Raw genomic sequence first — 23,806 nt, forward strand, 5'->3', positions numbered from 1 at the left:
AGCTCCAGCCCAGCTTCAATTCCGCCTCGCGAACCAAGGCTGAGTGAGAGCTGACTGCATTTCATCTTTGCGACGATTGCGAAAGCTGCCGCCAACGCCCTTCCGCGACAACGCTGCCCACGTTCCCACCCCCAAGTCCAACTCCTGCAGCTATACGACCAGATCAATCACTCACAAATCCACGGGACCGCGCTCAATGGCAGCGCCTCCGCCGCCTCCTCCCCCCGCGAGAGGCGGGCTGTCCCTCTACGCGAACCTCCTCGACCCGGCCGCCGACTCCTCCTCCGCGACGATATCCAGCGCGCCGGTCCGTTATAATCAAGATGCCGCCGGCGCAGACGGAAAAGACGACGCGGCGACCAAGAAGCTCATAGATCCATGTACATCCACCCCTTACCGTCCTCCCGAACTCCTTCTCGAAGACTAACACCAACTCTCAACTCCCAGCCCTCCGCTTCCAACCGATCCGCAGACCACAAGCCAAATCCAACAAACCAGCGAAACCGACATTCCCCAAGACGATCCCCGGCGCGGCAGCAACAGCAGCACCATCATCAGCCCCCTCGGCACCGGCACCAGCACCGCCGCCAAAAAGCACCCTCGCCGACTGGGCCGCGACGGAAGACGACGAGTTCCGCTACGGCGCGCCCGACCGCTCCGCCCACCAACGCGGCGGCCGCCGCAAGAAGAAGAAGAAGAATCACGACCAGCACGTCGAGACCAACTGGGACGACATCTACGACCCCTCCAAGCCCACCAGCGTCGACGAGTACCTCCGCAGCGACGAGCGCATCCGCGAGGTCCAGGAGTGGAAGAGGCTGCTCTACCGCCACCGCCGCAGGAGGAGCTCGAGCGGCGGCGGCAGCAGCGACGACGAGGCGGAGCGCCGGCCCGCGATGAGTGAGTCGCCTTGCGTGTATTCGGTCGTGCGGTTGTTGGCGGTGTACTAACATGATGCGCAGACCAGTTCGCCCCGCCGGCGGAGTACTCCTTCGTGCCCCCTCCCCCGGCATCACCACCGCCTCCCCCAGCGGCCCCGATCCCCGACGATGCGACAGGCGACGACGCCTACGCCCGCCGACAAGCCCTCTCCTCCGCGCCGCCACCACCTCCTCCCGCACCAACAGACGAAGCAACCATATCCCGCGCCCCAGTCCGCTACACCCCAGCCGAACCCGAAGAACCCCCCTCCCCGCCACCGACCCTCGGCCTCGGCGCCTCACGAGACGAACCCGACCCCGACGCCCCGCGCTCCACCCGGCCCGGCCAGGCCGGCTTCGCCCAGCGCCTCATGTCCAAATACGGCTGGACCAAGGGCTCCGGCCTGGGCGCCGACGAGGGCGGCATCGTCAACCCCCTGCGCGTGCAGGTCGAGAAGCGCAAGAAGAGGTCGGACGCCGAGGGCGGCGGGTGGGCGGAGCCCGCGAACCGGGCCAAGATCCTCGGCGGCAGGCGCAAGGACGCCGCGGACGCCGAGAGCAAGTTCGGCGGCCCGATGAGCGAGGTCATCGTGCTGCAGAACATGCTCGACGGCATGGAGGACCTGGAGGGCGAGATCGAGAACGGGCTCGGGCAGGAGATCGGGGAGGAGTGCGGCGAAAAGGTAAGTCTCGGAACCCACCGGGCGTGCGTGGTCTGGGTTTGGTGTAGTTTACTAACCGACGTTGCGTAGTACGGTCGTGTCGAGAGGTTATACATCGACGTGGGGAATCGGCAGGTGTTCATCAGGTTCACAGATCAGGTCTCTGCCCTTCGCGTAAGTCATTTCTCGCCAGCTTTCCCCGGCTTGACACGGCGATACTGATCGATAGACAGGCTGTTGGCGAACTGGATGGGCGCATCTTCAACGGAAACACTGTGGTGCCCAAGTTTTACGACACGGAGAAGTTTGAACGAGGAATCTACAAGTGAAAGCCATAGTTTCATATTACTTAATGACATGAGCCCAATTACTTGGACTCGCAAACTGTTCTTGCAGGCATCTGGCTGTTTCCCAAAGCATAGCATTCCCCGCGGCGGGATAGTCTGGAACTACGGTCAGATTATCCTTCATTCACTCTTGGAGATGATTATCACCCACAGGTTGCACATGTCAATATGCACACAAACATGGAACAGACGTAAAGTAAAGGTATACACATCGTGGTTCTTCAGTACACTACAACCCTCTGTCTTCGTTGCCTAACCGTCTCCATAATCTCACGCCTCCGTCCGCCACGTATCTTCCATTTTCACTTCCCATCCAGCCAAGATCATCCAAACACTTGGCATGCCGCCGAACCAAACCGCTCTATTCCCAAGGTAGTCCCGGACGGGATGATGAGCGCGGGATGGTCGGGACCAAGCGCCGTAGTGACAAGGACGCGACGGGCTGCCCTGTGCTTTTGGTTCGTCACGCAAACGGTAGTGAAAAGTCGACGAGGGTATTCCGTACCCGCCGTCCAGTATTAAGTCTAGAGGTTTTCCTATACGTAGGAGGTTCCCGATCTAGGGAATGCGTGGGGGGTGTCGCAAGCTGTTAGAACAGAATTGCCGTAAAGAAATTGCACAAACTGAAAGATTGTATGGAGAACGCCGCCATTATCCGAGCCTATTTCCCATTGAGAGTCCTTTACAACATGAGCTGAGCCAGGCCACCAACAAGGGCCAGGGAGAGAATGGCGGTGTTGACAGAGACGATGCCGGCAGCACCCTCGCCAGAGCCGTTCTTGGTTCCGCCAGCGCTGCCGCCGGAGCTGTCACCGTCCTCGTTGGCGCGGGTGTTGTTGCTGCGGCAGGTGTACTTGCCCTGGATGGCCTTGCCCTCCATCTTGTTGAAGGTGTCGCAGGAAGTGTCAATGTCGCCAGTGGACTGGGTGTCGAAGGCACCCTTGACGTCGTCGAGAGCGGGAAGAGAGACCCTGAGATATCGTTAGTCGGCAAATCGCAAACGATTGCAAGGGCAAAACTTACTCAGAGAAGTTACCGCGGAGGAGAACGGCACCACCAATCTGCTCGAGCTTGGGAAGACCGTCAATCTTTTGGAGAAGGGTGTTGTTCTGGATGGTCAGACCACCACCGGTCTTCTTCAGGAGAGGCAGAGACAGGTTGGCGAGCTCGACGTTGTTGATGAACGAGACGTCACCGTCTGTGCACTGGGTCAAGTTGGGGGCGATGAACTCGGTGAAGGTGTTCTTGTCGAACTTGATGGAGGAGTTGACGGTCTCGAGAGAGTTCATCTCGACCTTGGCGGCATCGGCAATGATGATCTCGTTGGCCCAGATCAGGTTGGGAAGGGTGATGCCCAGGTCGGGGCCGTTGGAGTTGATCTCGATCGTCTTGGTGGCGTTGGCCAGCTGGTTGCTGTAGGAAACGAGCTGCTTGTTGTTGTTGATGTGGAGCTCGTCGACGGAGGCAACGTTCAAGCCGTCCAAGCTCTTGAGGAAGGTGTCGCTGATGAGGATGTTGTTAACCTTGGTAACACCGGCGGTACCGAACTCGATTTGGCCGAGAGCGGGCAGAGTAACCCAGTTGATGGAGCCGACGGTGGCGAGCTGGGAGAAGCGGAGGTCGGAGAGGAGGGTGAGGCCCTGCATCTGGAAGATACCCTCGATGGAGGCGAGGGAGGAGGAGGTGAGGCCAACGAGTTGGGTAGCGTTGGTAACGATCAGGTCACCCTTGATGGTTCGGGGGCCGACGATGTCGACGTTGCCCGAAATGTCCTCGGCGATCTTGACGGAGCCCTGGATGGTGGTGCAGGGGAGGTTGGTGGCCATGGCAGCATCGGTAATGGTGACCGTCTTGGAGGAGCAGAGGTTGCTGCTTTGGGCTGGATTCGATTGTCAGATGGTCCCATTCACGTTCGAAGTCGAAGGAATCAAAACTTACCGGACGCGAGGCCAGCACCCACGGCCGCGAGGGCGGGGATGAGCTTGGAGTACATTGTGATTTGATCTGAACGCTGGCGAATCTAGGTCAGCGTTGTGTAAGAGAGCAATGGCTCGCGTGGATAGTTTGGCGGAAGGATAATGGAAGCGTTGATTTGTTTGGGGAAGTCGACGCGATCTGCTCAAGGTCGATAACTCTGAAGCGGTGGTCCAAAAAACGCGACGTTTGTTGGAGGGAAGATGGGAAGGGGGAAGAAGTGAATGATTTCAGCCCTCTCGGAGTAGAGAAGTGGACTGGACGAGGATGTGGCTTGGGTGTGTTTCTTGTGTGTTTCCGAGGCAAGAGCCACTGCCTCCTTTTTTGCAGGCGTCGACGATGGCTGATGGTGGCAAGCGATAAAAGGTGGTGGATGTGGGCGGAGGGAGAAAGATGGAAGACGAGAAGCAGGCAGGAGAAGTAGGTGAACTCGAGACCAAATGGAAGCGAGCAATGGATGGAGATTTCCTGCCGAGCATTGGCAGCAGACACCTTCATTTTTTTGCTCCTTTCCTTCGGTTCCCTCTCGTCCTGCTGTTTCTGCGTCGTTCCACAAAGTCACATCACGGCAAGCGGTTACGTACCTTTTTCCACGTGTGTGTTTTGTTTGTTCTTCGTTTTCTTGGGGGATCAGAAAATGAAGCTTAAGATAGGAAACGACAGCCCTTTTGGGAGAGGGTATTTGTGGTGAACGAGAGACGGGAATTGAAAGGTCAAAACGAACAGAATGAAGCTGTCACGGAAAAGGAAGAGGGAGAAAATGCGATCTGGGGAGGGAAGGGATAGGAATGGTCTTTGTGTGGTGCTTTCGAAGGAAAGAGGTCCAAGGTCTTAGCCTTTTGGTCGAAGGAAGACGGGAGGGAGGGCGTGGCTTGAAGGGGAAACACTCTGCAGGTGAAGGGGGGACTGGACTGGACCTGGCTTGCAGAGAGCGAGACAGGGGAAAGCCAGAAAGGAGGGGGGTCAGGGCAATTATCACGCTGCTATTCGTGGTGCCGACTGCGGGTACGAAGTAACCACGACAGGGACCAGGGCCAGGAAGGGCCGGTGTTGGCGTGAGAGGAGCCAAGCACCAAGAACCAAGCACCAAGACCAAGTCCAAGACCAACTTGGTTGGACTCGCTCGATAGAAGCAGAGAAGAAACCGATGGTGTTGCCGTACCGCCGTTGCGTTGCGTTGCGTTGTGCTGGCCACCTCACTTAACCGTCAGGTACGAATACTTTTTGCCGCGTATTAGAGTACTATATAGTAAGTACACAGACATGGACTTGGCATAACTAAGACTGAGGTAGCTGCTGTACGGAATACATGACGGACTGTCCGTCAATGTCAATTCTTTGGTCATGGCAGACACTGGCAGCATCATGACGGCAAGCAATACGAACTGGCGGCCGTCAGTGGGTTGAATTGACTTCCCTCCATCTGCATCTGATCCTCGCCTACCGTACCTAGTGAGGTAAGAGCACGCCCCCTTGCCGCTTACCCCTTTCTTGACATTGACGACTCCAGGATATTTATTTCTATCTGCCATCTGCCGACTCTGGACCGTTCTGCGAGAGAGCCAACATGGAAGAAAATTCGAGTGATGATGGAATCGCGTCTGTCAAGACTCAGCGCTGGCAAGGGCCATGGCAATAATTGTCCTGCTTCCCACCGGTCTGGCGAGATTTGAACGTCTTGGTTTCTGGCTTAGCTTCGCCCATCGGGAACCACTTTGGTGCATCCAGGGGCAGGGGCTTGAGATGAAGAGTGGAAGAGGGTGTGAAGCATGGAGAAAAGGGTGTGGCAATGGGAAAAACTGTCTGTCACCTCAGGCACAGGCACAGGCATAACAAGCACAAACCGAACAAAAGTCACCAACCACTGCCAATGCTGGGCCTCAAAGTCAATGGGCATGCCAACAGTCAGCCAAACTCTCTTCTTTTTCTCGTCTTCCTCGTACAGTTGACTGACTTGCCAACTATATCGACATAGGACGAACTGCAGTCACGAGGCAAAACCAAAGTCGAGACCCTCGAGAAATCCAGAACAGGCAAGCAGCCTCGTAGGATGGAAGTTTCTCAACTCAAATTATTCAAGTGCAATCGCCTAGACGCCGGCCATCGTCATCAGTCAATGCGCCATCGACGGACCCGAATCAAACCTTCCACTTATTTGCCTCTCTTGCAGATAAAGTGCCAATGATGGCAAGTACGCCGACACATCATGACAGAGAATGGATAACACGCTTTCCACGCACATATCAACAACAAAAACAATAACAGCAATCAACTCGCTGGTCGCCTCCACTGATCAGCTGTCTGTACCTTACATAAGTTGCAACACGATTCCCTGTGCAGTAGGGACCGGCATTCATATGGAAATGGAGCTGGAGGCCGACGGACTCTCCCACTCTCCATGTATCCGCTGTTTTCTGTTCACTTCAGACACGAACCTTGCCAAGGTCAGACGCGATAAACTGCCCGGTGCCCACCGCTGGCCACTCCGAGACCTTCCATAGGTTCTCTGAGAGGGTCGACAGCGCCTGAGGGCCCATCAGACGCACATTGCCGGCGCCTCACTGGCAGGAAGGTGCTTCCAGCTGTCTCCAAACCCATCCCGGGACTTCCTCTCCAGCTTCAAAAGTGTCACAAACCAAGGACTCCCAATCCACACATTTTCCCATTCGAGCACCAATCAATACCGACTCTTCCGAGCCAGGCCTCTTCCGGCAATCAATCTGCGGTTCGACCTTTCTTTGTGGCTACACCCCTGTCCACGCACGCCTCGCTCTAACGACTCCAACGACTTCCCCAAACGCTCCTCCCACTGCTCGAATCATCGAACAAAGCCAACCAGCCAATAACCCACTGTCGCACACGTCGTCTGGTTGATCGGCCTTTATCCCAGGGAAAAAAAATCAAAATGGCGAGCCTGTACAGAGTACATTGCAACAACTGCCGGCGAACGCGAGCGAGCTGAAAAAGCATCCATCCGCTATCCAGCAACCATCCACAGAATGTTTCATCTTGTCGCCGTCCGCTGTTTCCATTCATTAGCCCATCATTTCAGGGCTACCAGCACCACAATCGCCCGCGGCCGCTACTATCGATGACGCAGTTGCTTGGCCATCCGAATAGCGATGGGCATTGCCATGGCCCAGACTACAACGTACGGCCTCGACTTCGGCTCGACGAGGGTTTGGGAAGAAGCAAGTTCTGAAAAGGAGAAAAATATCGGCTCAATCTACGGCTGGCAACCACCCGCAGATATCAAATCATCCATTGCAACCTCCCGGCCTTGCTTCAATGGCTGTGCTGATAGCGCGACGCGTCCGACATGAACTTGAAGACCCGGAACACTTTGCGCTGCAGCTCATCATTCGTCGAAAAGCATGACAATCGCGGGAGTCCGGGGGCCGTCCGCTAGTATTCTGCATTTTTTACGCACTATTCCTGCCAATCCATGATGCGTTACATCCCATCTAGTGCTGCAGTCAGTCCATCCCATCTGCTGTGCAGCAACTGTGCAGCAGGTTTGCCGCGATGGATGAGACGGACTGCATACCCGGCACCAACCACAAGTGATACGAATCCAAACACCTGCCACCACCATCGCCGTTCGTCGCCTCGATTCGCATTCATCGCTTGTTCGCGTCTCTAGCCACTTCAACACCGACCGGCGACATTTTTCTCCCACCTACGCTAAAACTCTCCCAAGAAAACGCCAATCATTCCAGCCAGTCTGGTTTGCGAGTTGGCGGACGGGTGCTGACGACTCTTCGCCTCCCACTTGCCCGCCAGCGTCTAGTTGATGGGGTTAGCTCGCGAGCTTCAGCTGCTCTCTCCGGCGTTCTTGACCCTGAGTGGCTGGACTTGAGGCTCCCTCCCGGCCGTGTTCCTCCACGATGCCGTGCCGAGACTGTGGTTCAGAATTAGATTGAATCGTTGGCATTCTTTTCGTTCTTCTGTCATTCCACCAAGCGCCAGTGGCTCTGCCGTCTGCCTTGAAATTCATCGGGATTGTCGAAATTCGCCTCTTGGCCTCTGCGCAATGCGTATCTCGCCATCTGATATTATCCTCCCAAATACAGTAGGTCGGAGACGAAGCAGCACGGGCGGAAGATGGGCATGGCAGGATTGCGCCGCTGCTAGCCATCGTATTAACACATGCCAGTCATCCTTTTCGATATCTTACCTCGCATCATCTTCACATCTTCACGGTCAGGTTGCCCGTCCTCGGCGGGCCACGCTAGCGCCACGTCCTCCCTCCCCGGCTCATCCGCGCTCATCCTGGCTTCTCAATCTTGCAGACCTGCAGGGGCTTCCAGAGCTTCCAGGCTTTTTGGTGGCTTTGCCGTGGCTGCCGTTCCTGGCAACCGTCAACGGCACGAACGAATCTGACCATACGGATACAGCAGCCCTGGAGATACGGCGCAATTGATCTTCCTTCGCGGCTGATCTATCGCGACCTGGTCGTGCCATTGTCGGAATCCGGTACTGGTCTTGGTTCTCAGACGCCGGCGCGGCAGATCGCCTCGGCCCTCATCTCAGTCTCGTCTGTGGTAGTCATGTTGGCTGGCCTTGGAGACAGTAAACAAAGTACAGGCTCTACCCTGCGGCCTGTGACGCAATTATTTGGTCTTCTGCTCAGATGCTCCAGCCGCAACACCAATAACGACGAACGACGAGTTCATCCTGCGACAGGACTTCAAACATCGACATCCTTGGCCGACGCACGTTCAGTGTATCTGTAGGCGGTAAATGGCGTCCCTCACGGCTCGCCCGCGTGGAGAAGCCTCCAATCCTGCCGCAAACCGTCTTTTTTTGTCCTTCCGCGGGTCGCGGCAGCTATATGCCGTCGCCCTCCCGCACGTGCGATGCTATTTGTTTGCGGCACTCGTGCTGTTTGTGTCGTTCAACTCGCGGCGCCTCACAACTCCAGACACAAGCGCCGCAGCATATGGGCTGCGTCTGGGGCTGAGGCGGTCTGATGACCCGGGGCAGACCCTGGGCCGCAAGTTTAATTCTGACTGTCACGCGAAGAGGCTAGGAGCTATCCAAAAGCTTGTTTACGTCGGGGCGAACCCAACTTCATGAACGAAATTGGTGCGGGACGACAACACGAACAGAGTTCTCTGGACCTGCGCTGAATTCAATTCCCGAATACTAGGTTGACTCGTCCTCCGCCCAAAAGGTTCGCTTTAACGTTTTCCGTCTTCGCCTTGTGGCCCGAATCAGAAAGATCAGAGGGTCAATATGCTCGTATTGACAGGATTCGTATCCCGTGCTCTCTCCACAGGTCAAATTATGACACCCGCAATATCGCGGCATTCGAGATGAATACGCGAGGCGACCCGAGGCAACATGGGGCTGATATTGATGGGGAAGAAAAGCTTGACCGCCAGCTACTCCAACGTGCTTATATCGGTCTCCTCCACCCGCCACATGTACCACATGAATACACTTCGGTACGGCGCGAATCTACTCGCGATCTCGGCCATCTCCTTTTCGGACATGTACTTCCACTTGCCTCCTTTGGCCTTGAGCTTCTTTACATCCCGCCCTTCGAACGCCGCCATGCCTCTTTGAACGCCGAGATCACCCAGCGAGAAGACGTCCATCCTCTTGAGTCCAAAGCAGGCGAACATCTCGACAGACCACAGGCCCAGACCTCGCACCGCGATGAGCTTATCGCGAACCTCTTCGTAGGGTGCCTCAGCCATCATCTGGGCGCTCAGCTCGCCGCTCGCGAACTTCTCGGCTAGGCCCTTGACGTACTCGGCTTTTCGTTGGGACAGGCCGGCGGTCCGCAGGCGTTCAATGGATGTGGCGGCGACTTCTGAGGGATGAGGGAACCTCTTCTTCGCCTCTTCGTCGGCCTCTTCGGTGAACAGAGCAACGAATTTGTTCTTGATAGATCGAGCTGCAGCGCCGGATACTTGCTGTGAGATGATGCCGCTGCAGAGGCTCTCAAACGGGTCGACCTTCTCCGCGAGGCCCTCCGGAGAGAAGACGCGACAGTGGTTCTTCTCGATGAGGGGCTGCATTCGAGGGTCGACCTCGATGAGATGACGACATGCCTCCTCGAGGATATTCGCCGTCGTCGTCTGCTTCGCTCCTGGACCAGCAGCCGCTGTGACTTCGCTGGATAGCTTGGACGGCGATGGTGCCTCGACGGGATCAGAGGCGAGGACTCTTGAGCTCTCCGGAGAGATTACCGGCGCATTTGTTGTCTTCGGGTCAGCAAGCCGGTTGACCGCCCTCGAGCGGGGCTTTGCGGTGCCGTTTGCTCTCTCGGCGATGAACCCCACGGCGCTCGGAGTGGGTGTTATCGGCGGCGGAAGCACGGGGGTGACGGGAGCCGCGGCCTTGGTGCCCCGTTTCCTCGGAGGTGTGACCGGGTCCGAGGCCGGGGCTGCACCGGTAGGTTCTGCGGGAGATTTCCTTTTGCGGGTTGGCTGCTTGGGCGGAGGCTTGACTGCGGGCGGCTGGATCTTGATATCCGGCTGTGCGCTCAATCGAGCGGAACGTCGAGTTGCCATTTTGGCCGCTGTGGCGGATGTCGGAGACGCTGATGAATGTGATGCAAAGTGATTGCCCAAGTGACGACACGACTTCTCGAATCGTAAAAGTCGGCCAGATGTAAGGACTGAAATGCTGGACGAAGATATCAAACAGCCTGCGAAAGGAGCGACCTGTGCAAATCTACGCAAACTTGAAGAGCGACAGACCAAGTGCAGCTTCATTCGAAGGCCATTGGCTCTAGATCGAGAATCTGCGAGCTGGCCACCGCGATCAAAATGCAGGATATCGAATCAAACGGCGTGCGGAAGGTGAGTGTTGTGGCAAGGCTGGTGAGATTGTCTACGGCGATGTCGTTGTCATTCACACGGCATCGACGCCTGGATCCAGCCGCCCGCGCCCCTCGAATACCTACGGACGTGCTTTGTCATCCGGGCAAGCTTTGGGGGAAGGCATGACGTCCGTTCTCACTGCACCTCCCAGAAAGTAAGATCAGCCAGCTTTGCCTATCGGGCAGCCTAGCTTACTTAAGCTCGTCCGAGGATTCTTTTGCACCAACGGCCCCGTCGTCTGAAGGTTTCCCAAACTGTGAATATCAGATCATTCGGACGAGGAGGCAGCGATGAGTGTTGCGATGCGATGCGATGCAATCACTGCGCTTCCGTGGTTTACGCATGGTGTGATTACCAGCCGTGCGAGTTGCAGTGTGCCTTGAGATTGCTGCACCGATGTTTCTTGATAACCAGTTTCGCAAGCCCTATGGGTATGTTCCAAGTATCTCTATCTCCCGATGTTCTTGACGTCTTGAAGCAAGTAATTATCCGCGTTCTCCTCGAATGGAAAATGATGTCCTCTGGTGTACATGCAAGACACGGTCTACGACTGGATTGCTCGATCGGGGGAAGTTGGTACGGGGCAGGAACTGGAGAGGCTTCCCACATTTTTCAACACTCATTCTTGGATGGCATGTTGCTATATTTATTAAAGACGGCGGATCGACGTCAATCGGCCGCGCCGGTCCTGCAGCGTAGAATGGGGAATTAAGACGGAGAGAGGCGGGTTTTCCTGCTTGTTCCTCGCTGGTTGGTGGTTGGGTCGATAGATGCCTTCTACTTCGTGTTCGGGGGTGCTAATCACTGCACGCCATACGCTTGCGATATCGTATCCGGGACATCTGATGTGAAGAAGTTGGCTCATCGAGAGATACCTTGCTTGCTTGCATGCCTTTTTTTGCGATTTCATGTTTCTGGTCTCTCTTTCCGGATGGCACGCGATGAAAGGGCGGAATTGTGGGGGAGGACCGTCCGCATCGTCGTCATGCCTGCGGTTGATGACAGATGACGACGACTGCGCTCCGCTTTCTTCCATCGCGAACGGGCCCTGGGAAAGGGTTCTTTCTGGGAGTGAGTCTGAGGACTCGAGGCAGGCAAGCAGCAGGGTGACAGATGCCCGCGCGCGCGCAGCGGGAGAAGCATTGTTCCTCCCGGTATCCGTGTGAGGAGGGGAGAAATCTCCAGTTTTTGTACCTCTTTTGCCATCGCGACGGGCGAGAGTGGCAATCGCGTGCGTGTGTTGCGCGTGGGAATTGATGGGGGGATTTACCGCCCCATGTCCAGTCCCAACTTCGTGCTCTCAGTGAGAGTCGCCCCGTTCTGTATCATGATATTTTCTCCGTGAGACTCTGCCCAGACTGTCGCGGTTTGTACTAGGTGATTTGCGATTTCCGTCGAAGGAAAATCTGGGCACACGCAAATGTCTTGAGCTCCCTTTTCTCGTACCGCACGTACAGTAGTGCCGCATGCAAGAAGAAGCTTGAACGAGGAGGAGAAGATGTGCCGTGCCACCACAGGCCACACTGGCCGCAGGGGGAAAACGGTTCGAGTTGGACCAATTGGCCCGCGTGCGGGTGGTGGAAGCAAGCAGGGCAGGCCACCTTCACAGGCATCGGGGAACCGCTTCCTGCGATGGTATGTGGTGCCGTGACATCGGATATTGGAAGACGCAGAGGTGGAGCTGTCTAGCAGGTTCGCCCAGCCCCAGGTATTGAATGCCACCTCGCCATCGGGACGAGGGTATGCGAAGGAAGACGATGGAATCGAGAAAGTCTTGCGGAGGGTTTTATTCTTCTTGTCGAATCTGTGCCTCGCTCGAGAGGTCGGACAGACTATTTGGACCCTGAAGTTGTGACCGACGACCTAGTGAAAGACAAGCGTCAGCGTTGACGCTTCAGCCATCCAGATCCTTTACGCTGGCCTGACCGAGATCACGATTCCTCCGCCTCGGCTGGCCGTGTGTGGCTTTCTGACTGCTGACCCCCTGGAGAACACTGGGGTAGGCCTGCAAGTTTTTATGCTTTCCGTGAGATAAACCATTTCTTGGCGGGCGCTGGCGTCTTCCATTTCCCTCTCGAGATGAGGAGACGGGATCATTTTGCGATCTTTCCGATACTTTTGGTGACGGATGGAAATGCAGTCGATGTCAGTTGCGGAAAGAAAAGGGGGGAAATGCATTTGCTGATGGGATGGAAGATGGAGCAGGCGCAGCAGCAGCAGCAAGATCGAACGTCGTTGATCCCGGTTTCTGTTGTTGGCGGGCAGTGAAGAAAAATGTCCTGTAAATTATCCCCAATGGCGAGCGAAACCTCAGGTTCCGGCCAAGTCACAGTCTCTCTCCTGAGTCCAGAAGCGCTTGGCGGTTCTCCCGGCAATCTCGCGTGCTGGAGAGCAGTGGCTCACCTTGCCATCGATACATTGCGATACTTTGCTTTTCTGATTAACCTTTTCGCAGTGTCGCAATTGGCTGCTTCTTCGTATTTTCTCGCGTGCTGCAGCTTCAATGCATCCGTTCTGAGGTAGCTGAGGTATCCTTGATCAAGCTGCCAACCGTCTGCCCAGGCCCTGACTTGGAGAGAATCTGGGCCTGTGGCACCTGTAATCTGTGGGCTGTGCCTGCCTAGCCATTTGCGTAAGGTACTTGCATGTACCTCTCATCACTGGCTGCCCGTGGCCTGCGCTTCCCTCGACTTCCTCTCTAACCTATCCCATCCAAGCCTCCTACACCAGCAAACCAGGTCTTTGCTGTGTGCTCCCGGTCGACCCTTTTTTTTTTTCGGGGGTTCCTTCTGCGTGGCTCCTTTCCCCAATTCCATCCTCCTCTGGCTGGGCTTACCCGAACGTCCCTCGTTTCTTGTTCTCGACAAAAACTCTGGCCAAAATCCATTGTCGCATCTCAAAGACGCACGAAGAAGTGAGATTTGGTTCAAGGGAAAGACCAAATCATTTTCCCCCACCAACGCGCCAGCGACACACATTTCCCAGAGAAACGCGAAATCAAATCGATACACCCTTCTCTCATCTTATCAATCCCTATCGAGAGTTGAGTTTCGCCAGCCTTGGCCCACCCCCTTCTACAAGCCAGTGTGTGCTGCCACGACTGCTATCTATCGGACGACACGAAACCGCCCAATCAACCACCTCCCTTGCCCGACTCGAACCTGTCTATTCGGACCTCATCTTGGGGAGGCTCGTGTCACCCTTTACTGCTCCGCGCGAACCTACATCACTGCCCGCCGAAGCCGCCGCTGCCGTCAGCTACACACCTGTACCCCCAAAACCCGCGACCACGATAGCGACCAGACCCGCGATTTTGACCTCCCCGTCACGTCGAGGAAGCTGATATTTGGGACGCCTGCCGTGCCAAACGTATAGCCGGTCATTCTTTTTATTTTCTTTGTAAAGAGGTTTTAGGGTGGTGTCCCAGGGCCACCCCCCATTTCTTTAGGAGCCATGCTTCTCCCCAAAGGCGGAATCAACTGGAAGTCAGCCCAGGCCAGGCTACCTCCCACGAGAGCGATATTGGCCATCGTCACCAAGACGCGCTTCCTGCTTCTTCTCGCCCTCACAGGTCTGATCCTGCTACTATGGCGCGGCATTCGCACCTCGGCTTCTGAGATGCAGAGGTATGTTGTTCTGCGCCCTGGCTGCCGGCGCTCGTCAGGGGTTGCGAGAAAACTGTCGCTCCGACGATGCGCTGCAGAAAACAAACTGGACAAAGCTCGCTAACATGTGACGCCGCTACAGCTTCTACTGCTGGGGCCCCGCGAAACCCCCGATGGAGATGTCGCTCAATGAGCAAGCTTCGTGGGCCGGTCACCTCCAGACCCCCGTTATCTTCAACCACCACGAGCCCCTGGAGATCAACCACACCTCCATCCAGCACGTCGACCTGAACCCCATCAAGTCCACCCGCAAGGCCGTCAACAACGAGGAGCGCGTTCTGATCCTTACCCCTCTCAAGGACGCCGCTCCTTACTTGTCTAAGTACTTCGAGCTGATTGCCGAGTTGACCTACCCCCACCACCTGATCGACCTCGCCTTCCTCGTCGGCGACTCCAAGGATGATACCCTCGCCGTTCTCGCCTCTGAGCTGGACCGCATTCAGCGCCGCCCTGACAAGATCCCTTTCAACAGCGCCATGGTCGTCGAGAAGGACTTCGGATTCGATCTCGGACAGAATGTCGAGGAGCGTCACTCCTTCAAGGCTCAGGGTCCCCGCCGCAAGGCCATGGGTCGCGCCCGCAACTACCTCTTGTCCGCTGCCCTGAAGCCTGAGCATTCTTGGATCTACTGGCGCGACGTTGATATCGTGGACAGCCCCAAGAAGATCCTCGAGGACTTCGTTGCGCACGATGTCGACATCCTTGTTCCTAGTGAGTAGTGCGTGCTCTTTTGTGGGATATGAAGCTAACCGTGACAGACATCTGGTTCCACCGTTACCGCGATGGTCGCGACATCGAGGGTCGCTTCGACTACAACTCCTGGGTTGAGTCTGACAAGGGCCGCAGACTGCAGGCGTCCTTGGACAGGGACATTGTTCTCGCTGAGGGTAAGTATTTCGAGCTCCTAGTGTGAGAGGTCCTCTCTAACCAAATGCTAGGCTACAAGGAGTACGATACCGGCCGCAGGTACATGGCCAGAGAGGGCGATTGGCGCAACAATAAGGATGAAGAGCTCGACCTCGATGGCATTGGCGGTGTGAACATTCTCGTCAAGGGTGATGTCCACAGATCAGGTTCGTATTTCTATGCCTTGTCGGTCCACGGTGTCTAACAGAAGTAGGAATCAACTTCCCGTGCTACGCTTTCGAGAACCAGGCCGAGACGGAAGGATTCGCCAAGATGGCTAAGCGTGCCGGCTACCGAGTAGTCGGTCTACCCAATTACGTCGTCTGGCATATCGACACTGAGGAGAAGCCTGGAAACGCATGATCCTAGTTTGGAACGCGTTTTTAGTATTATTCTCTTCGCTTGTACGACATGTTTTCCGACTAATCCGCACAATGCGGCTCACGGAACACGGCACTGTATGACCACGTAACGAGACACACACACACACGGTACCAGGGAGCGTTCCATGGAAAGCAGCATTTTTCTATACTGGCCCAGAAGCTTGTTGAGGCTTTGGACGGCTAGTGGGAGGCACCGAGTCTAGGTCACATATCGGTTGCTCTGATTCCTCACACGTTCGACTTTTCGCTGCCCATATATCCCATTACAACAAACCCCCCTTCTCTTTGGCTCGACATCGACTATTTGAAACGGCTGGCCAGGAAACGCAAAAATCAACGGGAACGAATTGTCGGAGGGTGGCTTCTTTTGAGGAGAAAACAGGCGATCACACCGCATTCATGAGGGCTGTTTCGCTGTATTAACAGACTTGGTTACGTCACCTGCTATCATAGGGAAGGGGGGAAGACTTCGGTTGTCGCCCATTTATAGGAAGGGTATGAGTTCCGTTATACGGCCTCGGACATTGGACTGGTGATGATAGCAGCATTGCACTTGGGAAAGAGGGGCTTACGTGTGGAAGGCTTTCTCGATGAATGAAGTGTGATATCTAGGGTACGAGGAAACTCGGGAGTTCAAAGAGGCGTAATTTATACACTTTGATTTGTCTCTGAAGGTGTCTGGGACTTCCTGTCTCAGTTGTGGCTGGCCTCTTGTGCATTTGCCTTCCTTGACTTGCAAATTCCGTTCCTGTCTATCCTTGAAGTAAGAACAGCTCCTGAATTCCACTCCGAACCTCATCGAACTACTGGCACCGACACGGCGGAACACTGGGAGCAGCGAGGTTCGCTCTGGGCACGTCCTAGATTGCTTTCACTTCGCGTCGACGTCATATTCACGAGGAACATTAATTACTTGGGATTGTCTATCAGTCACGGGGAGAACGGTGGTAGGATATATCCAGCAAGCGTAGCAGCGATGTTCTACTTGCGTTGGAGTTAAATGCCGGGTGCGTATGACTGTCTGCGTGTGTTCTGGAAGTAGGAGCGAGTGTGTTTGCCAAGTGTGATTAGGAGAGTTGGTCTCGGGGTCCAGATGAATGTTCTATGCGGAAGAGAGCCTACCATGATCCTCATACTTTGTGTCACACAGTTTGTTGTAGTCATTTGGTTTGTATGTCTTGGGGCTGGATATATACACTACTCCACGGTTATTATTCCTGGTCAGATACTCGGGTAGGGACAATGGAAAACAGGCGTAACACTAGAGCTACCAGTAGGGAGGGCAATGCTAGAGCTACTACCGACAGCGAAGGCAATTATAGAGGTAGCGAGAGCAGTTGCGAGGAAGAGGATAACCCGTGAAGGACTGTACGCTAGACGACGGAGGTTCTGGATGGAGCAGGAGGTGGGCATTTTTGGGTGATGCGTCGAAGAGCGACGGTCTCTCTGGCGACGTGGCGGAGTCTTGTATAATTACGCGTGTAGATGAAGTCCACCACTCCTGTTTTATATTACAACTAGACCGCCACATACAGAACTTGGGCTCGCGCGAAGAACATCAGTTGTCAAATCTCGTTGTTTAAGCTCTGCTGAGAGACCCCTTTAGCGAGTCAAAGTTCGTAGGTCCGTTGGGTTCTGCTGGTTGTTGGGGGTGGTTGCTTCGAGATCAAGGCTTTTGCTGGTTTTTGGAGGCGTTTGGGAATGACTGCTGGGACTTGTCTGCCTGGTGGGTTTGTATAAATGGCGTTGAAATCAGTAATGTCTGTGTAGAACCGAGATCGGGGGTGTTCATCATGTTAGAAGACTGACAATGTGGGCTGATGGATATCCATGCCCGGAATTTTCAAGCTTCAGTACACGGTCAATGAACTTGGAGACCTGGGGCACCTGCGTGTCTCGTATTCCCACGCGATACGTGAACAGAGATGAGGCACAAGGAAGACAAAGTATTATTGCCATGAGATGGAGGCTCAGAGGACGCAGCAGCAGGAACGTGAAAAGAGAAGCTCACATCACTTGGGCAAGCAGTTGAAGGAGCCCGGCGTGCATAAACTTACTCAAAAGCTCTGTAGCTAATGCAAATGAAAGGTTGACGGTTTAGAGGGAACGGCGGTAGTAGTTTAGATAGATATTCACTTGCAGTCAAGAGCATCAGAAATAGGGTGACCTTCTCCCTAAATATATCTCATCTGTTATCTAATACTGATCTTTTCCTTTACCTTGGGCTTTAGTACGCCTTGCTCTTGTTAGAAGTCTTCCCTAAGCTATTTGATTGCTGTAGAAAGGGAAGGGAGTATGTTGATTACACGATTCTTAATGACATGATGTAAGGTAGATGAGGTAGACTACCGCTCTCTGCTGCTAACTCTCCTAGATATTACGCGTGGGAATATACAGCGAGAAACAGAATTGACGGGAGGTTATCATATGGTACATCCAGTATATATGGTACGTCTAGTACAATGCCAGATCTTCGTTTGTATATAAAGGAATACAGGTTCCTGCTTCTAATTGTTGTCTCATTGGTGACGGCCTATCTGGCGGCATTGGTCAGCTTTGCGAGGCAGTGACGCTTAGTTAAGGCAAAATCGCTTTGCGGTAGGCATGCTAGGACAATGTCAATAGCTTCCTCCAGTAGGCGTCGGCGAACCTCCACCTGGTCCAAAACGATACGAGGTACATGGGGAAGACTCATGCCGTCCACTAATGGCTCGCTTTGGATATTGCGCGCAAATATACCCCAAGAGATAGAATTGACGGGAGGTTGCACATATACAGACTCAAGTCTGCCCCTAAAGACCAACAGGCGAATACGGATGCAAGCAGTCACAGTCCACATCAAATTCCACCGCAACATCGTGATCAAGAACATGATTGTGAATAAGAATTCCAGCAAGCGCGCCAAGAGCCCGTTCTTTTATACTCATCTCAAGAGCCAGGAAGTCACACTCACTAAGTGCAAGGCGCCCACCCCTCACATGCATTCTCAGGCAGTCATTATGTTTCATGCACACCAAGGTGAGACGCGCGGGGTATAAAAAGACCCCTTGAGATGCGGCAGCGAAGTTCGGCTGCCGGGCCACAGAGGCCGCCATGAGAGCAGACTCAATGGCTTTATCTCAAGCTAGGATTCCCAACAATACTGTTCAGGCTGAGGACATGTCCATTTGGATTGCTCTAGGATGGTTGAGTTTGCTGCTTTGTTCACTTGATCCTTTGAGTTTACGGGTTGAATACTTGGCGCGTGAGGCGGCGTGAGGGATAACAGGGAAACAGCGGATTGCTGGCTTTGTTTCTCAGCCACCTCAGCTTTTCTAGCAACCTATGCATTAAGGAAGAGGACACACTCTTGAGATCTCTATAAAGATTGAGCTGCTCACTTTTTTCACTAGTCTATAAGTCTGGATGGTATGTATTTAGCGCGTGAGGTGGGTTGATAGATATAGGCATTGTCGACTTATAGAGTGATCCAGCGTTTCTAGAAATGCATGTGTGTTTAGGGAGGGAGTGTTCTTATGGAATCTTTTGTGAGGCTGAGCTGCTTCCTTCATTTACCTGCCCAGTCCGTGAGTTTACAAGGTGAATACTCAGCGCGTGAGGCAGGGTGAAGGATACTAGTGGTGTGAGGGATCAGTAACCTTAATGCCAAGCCATAGTTTCCAGCAATGCTCTGAGGGCAGAGCATCTCTTTATAGGGTCACTACTAGGTTTAAGCTGCTTTCTTATGGACTGAATGGACTGGGGATGCTTTATAAATCTGTAAAGCAAAGCCACGGCTGATAGCGTGAGGTAGGCGTTTGCTTTGATAATGAGCTGAAGTTAGCAGCAGTGGTTTTCAAAGCAGAAGACATGCCTTGACACCTTTATTAATGTTCCTACTGCGCATCATTCACTACGCAACAGCATAGCTGTCCTGAGCGTTCTAGTTGAAATTTGTGGATTGTAATATCTATAGTATCTAGGCCCTCAGAGAACCTTGTTGAGACTGACGCAGAGACTGAGCTGTTTTGTTGGTGATGCTTAGCTTGTGGGTTTACGTGTTGAATACTCTACGCGTGAGGCGAGGTGAAAGACAACAGGGGCGCAGTGGTTTGTGTGGGCAGTAGGTCTCTTCCTTAGAGGAGTGAGCTTTAAGCGCTAGGGGCTGTAAAACTTAAGACAGGTGCTCTTGGGGTTTCAGATGATCTGGACATTAGGGAGATTAAAAGTTGGGGAATATATATTATTGAGACTTAGTTAGCTTTCATTAAGACGGATTTCATTTAATATAGCTCTGGAAGCTAGTTATAATAGGACAAGAATAGAGAGAGAACTGTGTTGCATCTTATCCTCAAGACAAGCATATAGACCATACTTCCAGCTGTCACTTACAGAGTATACAATTCAGTAGTCTGGGGCAAGTTCATTATGATTCTAAGACCTCCTTTTATAACCCCTTAGCAATAGCCTTCTTTCTAGACTGAAGCAAGTACGGCGTGGTTGCAAGCTTAGTAATTTTGAGTTAACGATTTGTATGTCCCCATGTCTAGAGGTGCCTGCTACCTTAGGATAGATAGAATGCTCTGTGCGAGGAACAGCATCTGAGCTGAAGTGGAAAATTTATGTCCTTTCTCACGCTTTTGTATATATGACGGGCGGAATACCCAGCTAGAGAATGAAAGGAAAGGAGAAAGTTTGGACTGATTGTAATAGGCTTTATCATCACGAGAATATCCCAAGGCCTTACTGATTTTCCTTCACTGTAACTCACACTCCCAGAAAGCCACAGCCACTGTGGCTCTTGCTGCCGATTTTTCAAACTAGAGCCCCAGACATATGTACCTATCGAAATTGACAGAACCAACCTGTGATTGAAGAGGCTGGGAGGAGGCAGGGAATCAAGACTCAGCGCTGGGTACTTTTAGATGATGACCTAAGAAAAAGACGAACGAACTTAAGGATAAAATAAGATGACATGTAGACTAATTTGTCTATGAAAAAAAATAAGATGGTGAGAATCTGTGTTTCCTTAAAACAAAGCGTCTACAAAGAGTCTCTTAGGAAACAGTGTGTAGGGAATTGATCTAACAACCAGATTCCCTTTAATGAGATGACGTGGTGTCGTACCAGCTCGTACTCTGACCGTATTCATTGCATGTGACTAAGACAGAACAGAGGGACGGCGAAGGAATTTGTTGAGTGGTTCTGGTTCTGTTGTTTTACGTCAATTCTTGAAATCGGAAGACCTGGGCTTTCCCCGTCGTGGAGTTTAGAAGAACATGTTGACTCCTTGCGCCTTGCTTTTGGTAGTGCCGGGAGCCACCAGCCTCTTCTAGAACAGAGACTCAGAAAGACCCGAAGACTGTTCGTTGTGATATGCTTCGCTACGTTGCAGTCGAGTTATATATGGACGGGGCAGGGCTTGGATGAGCTGCATACCGAGGTCTCTGTAGGTCTAACGGTTCGTTTACATATTTCGAAGGAATGACACAGCCTTTCGTCACACAGTTGCTCCTTAGCTTAAGAAGTCTGGCTTGCAGTGGCTAATAACCTTTGTGTTTTGAGACAGCCTATATCTTCCCATCCCAGTTCTCCCAGCCAAGGAAACAGATGAGCCCGTCGGCCCGCTGGAATCTTTTTGGAATGACGCTTATGACAGCAAGAGATTATAGCTATGCTATGCTCTCTGATCGACGATCGAAGTACACTCCAAGGACACAGACTGCCTTCACCGTCGTTGTCAACTGCCAGAATACAACCCAAGAGACGAAGGGGACGGACACAATCGTAACGCAACTCGAAAGACCGCGGCGACGAGGTGCTCGTTGCGGCATATCGGTTCGCGGCCCGGCTATGGTGTATCTGGAGCCATGACACCAGTGATGACAGACACTGATGTCGTTTAGCCCAGGCATCTGTTGCCGCAGGCGCCTGCTCTAATGAGTTTGTCGATCGGAAGGATGATTTGTACAGAATGTCCAACAGTGACTTAGTAAAATGACTCCTTCGCAGACCTGCCGGTTTTCGAAAACGATGTGGGACTGAACTGTCTCTGCGATCCAGTGTGGGAATGCCTCTCACCGTCGGAACCCAGGAAGCACACGCTATCATATGCAACGACGGACAACGTCGTAGCATTCGTGTCCAGGACTAGCAGACATGAGAGTATGGCATAAATTGCCCTTTAAATATAAATTGTGGCAATTGCTCTGAGATACGATGATAGAAGCACTATATGGCACTGTCTGGTTGGCGGAGTGAACGAATTGCGACGCGATATTGTACGGGCATCGTCCCCATCGATCGCTGAAAAGAGCTTCGAGTCTCGTTATGGACACATCCTCATCATCAGTAGGTGAATCCAGCTGCACCCACCACTGTCTGGTAATACTGACATTGCCGGCTTATTCAGACAACGATGTCTCCCAGATGGCTTCATAGAAGAACGCGTGGTGAGCTGGGTTGAAGCCACTGCGACGGAATAGAAACATTGATCAAAGTGCAACAGATCACCTTGAAGAAAGTATTGTTAGCGATGACCAAACCTACGACTAAAGTAAATATTCACGTCGAAGATGGGGAAAAGCGTTGCGTCGTTGTCGGATGTCGTCGCTCGATTATATGGGTCGGAATTCGTCGTCCAATCAGAATGCGCATTTTGTCAGCTAGTTTCCGCGAGACGGAGCCGGGGGGAGGTCATCGACACATCCAAACGTAGAAAGGTCATGAATTGTTACTATCGGGCGTGACGGAACCTTGGATTGTAGCAGGGTGTTCCAATTGACAGAAAAAAATAAACCGGCGAGGTCTATACATAAGGTACACGAACCGCCCGGCGTGTCTCTATATTCCTCCTCGGGTCTAAAATCGCCGCTTTATTTTTTTTTCTCGCACGCCCGGCCGGGCGGTTCCCTCCCCTAATACTACACATCGGGCGTGCGCGGTCTCCAAACCACCTCCGCGCCAGCAGCAGGGCGACATTTAGTGGTGCTTCTTCTGGACCTCCATGGTCTCGAAGGCCAGCTTCTCGGCCTCCTCGGCCTGGATCTGCTGGATGAGGGGGCTCAGGTAGGGGACGTCCTAGATTCGGGCATGTGTCAGTCCTCCAATATGTCCTTGTTCGTCATTTCGATTTCGGGGGAGGTCGAAATACCTCTTCGGGCTTGGTCCACTCGGTCTTGTCGAGGAGCTTGTGCTGGTAGGAAAGCTGGACGGCGCGGCGGAGACGGAAGACGCGGTCGTAGGACTCCTTGGGGGAGAGGCGCTTGAGGGCCTTCTGGACGATGTCGGTCTCCTCCTCGATGAGGTCGTCGAATCTGCGGGGGGCAATCATCAGTCGCGGGATCGTTTGCGGCGTCGCGGGGTGCCAATTGGGTCGTCAAGAGCGAATGCGCTTACCTCAAGCCGAGCTTGCGGTGGCCGGCGGCATTGGCGTACCAGTTGGAGAAGGGGATGGCGAGGGACTTGAGGAAGGGGCGGGCGAGGATGCCATCGGCCAGCTGCTTGGAAAGGAGCGAAGTCATTTTGGCGGGCTGCTGGGTGGTGGAGAGGAGATCGGAGTGGTAGTCGATATGAATTGCCTCGGAGAGCGGTTTTGCGGATCTCCTGAGGTTGGCACACTGGGCTAGGAAAATCGTGGAGCTTCCCGGAGAGGCGCAAAGATTCGGGAGATCACATGACCATCCTTGAGATTCCGGTCCAGTCACAGCATCATCAGCCACGGATGACCGTTGATCTGTACGTGCGTTGTGGCTGAGATGCACGGACCACTAAAGTAATCGGGGGGTCAGGAACGATTCGCGATGATTGGCCCTGGTCGAAAATGAGGTAATGAGAGCCACCAACAGGATGACACTGGATGCCCTGTCCACGATAGCACCGCAGACCCTGCTGCCAGATGAGATTTTGTGGTGCAGCCAAAGCCGCAAAGAACCGGCGGAGGTGGAGCTCATTTTGTGGTCTGGAAGCTTGAAACTTTTTTCTCTGGGCATTCCGAGTTGCGATTCAGAGTCGTTGAAGACTGAGTCGGAGACGCTTTCCGACTGCCGAAGTCTTCTCAGCCATAACCCGAATAACTGGCAACTTTGTCATTTCATAGCATCTGAGAAACGGTATCGTGCTGGACTAAGTACCC

General features: G+C 53.6%; 5 protein-coding genes across 5 annotated transcripts; 2 read left to right on the forward strand and 3 right to left on the reverse strand.

Moving 5' to 3' along the window:
- Positions 1-196: 196 nt before the first annotated feature.
- Positions 197-1,911, forward strand: CkaCkLH20_01801 (G-patch domain-containing protein; the record flags this gene model as incomplete). The annotated part of the gene is made up of 5 exons (XM_038884520.1): positions 197-380; positions 448-900; positions 963-1,603; positions 1,673-1,756; positions 1,816-1,911. The coding sequence occupies 5 exons, from the start codon at positions 197-199 to the stop codon at positions 1,909-1,911; spliced, it is 1,458 nt and encodes a 485-aa protein (XP_038750220.1).
- A 700-nt stretch (positions 1,912-2,611) lies between these two features.
- Positions 2,612-3,922, reverse strand: CkaCkLH20_01802 (gpi-anchored cell wall organization protein; the record flags this gene model as incomplete). Its single annotated transcript, XM_038884521.1, has 3 exons — positions 2,612-2,900; positions 2,953-3,808; positions 3,868-3,922. The coding sequence occupies 3 exons, from the start codon at positions 3,920-3,922 to the stop codon at positions 2,612-2,614; spliced, it is 1,200 nt and encodes a 399-aa protein (XP_038750221.1).
- A 5,368-nt stretch (positions 3,923-9,290) lies between these two features.
- CkaCkLH20_01803 (DNA-3-methyladenine) lies at positions 9,291-10,427 on the reverse strand (the record flags this gene model as incomplete). The annotated part of the gene is made up of 1 exon (XM_038884522.1): positions 9,291-10,427. One exon carries the CDS (start codon positions 10,425-10,427, stop codon positions 9,291-9,293), a length of 1,137 nt encoding a protein of 378 aa, XP_038750222.1.
- A 3,765-nt stretch (positions 10,428-14,192) lies between these two features.
- Positions 14,193-15,673, forward strand: CkaCkLH20_01804 (mannan polymerase ii complex anp1 subunit; the record flags this gene model as incomplete). Its single annotated transcript, XM_038884523.1, has 5 exons — positions 14,193-14,365; positions 14,487-15,115; positions 15,163-15,291; positions 15,343-15,477; positions 15,525-15,673. The coding sequence occupies 5 exons, from the start codon at positions 14,193-14,195 to the stop codon at positions 15,671-15,673; spliced, it is 1,215 nt and encodes a 404-aa protein (XP_038750223.1).
- Positions 15,674-22,653: 6,980 nt separating this feature from the next.
- On the reverse strand, positions 22,654-23,195 carry CkaCkLH20_01805 (ubiquinol-cytochrome c reductase complex 14 kda protein; the record flags this gene model as incomplete). Its single annotated transcript, XM_038884524.1, has 3 exons — positions 22,654-22,752; positions 22,826-22,988; positions 23,071-23,195. 3 exons carry the CDS (start codon positions 23,193-23,195, stop codon positions 22,654-22,656), a joined length of 387 nt encoding a protein of 128 aa, XP_038750224.1.
- Positions 23,196-23,806: the final 611 nt, after the last annotated feature.

The sequence above is a fragment of the Colletotrichum karsti genome (genome assembly GCF_011947395.1).
Source record: "Colletotrichum karsti strain CkLH20 chromosome Unknown Scaffold4, whole genome shotgun sequence".
NCBI lineage: Eukaryota > Fungi > Ascomycota > Sordariomycetes > Glomerellales > Glomerellaceae > Colletotrichum > Colletotrichum karsti.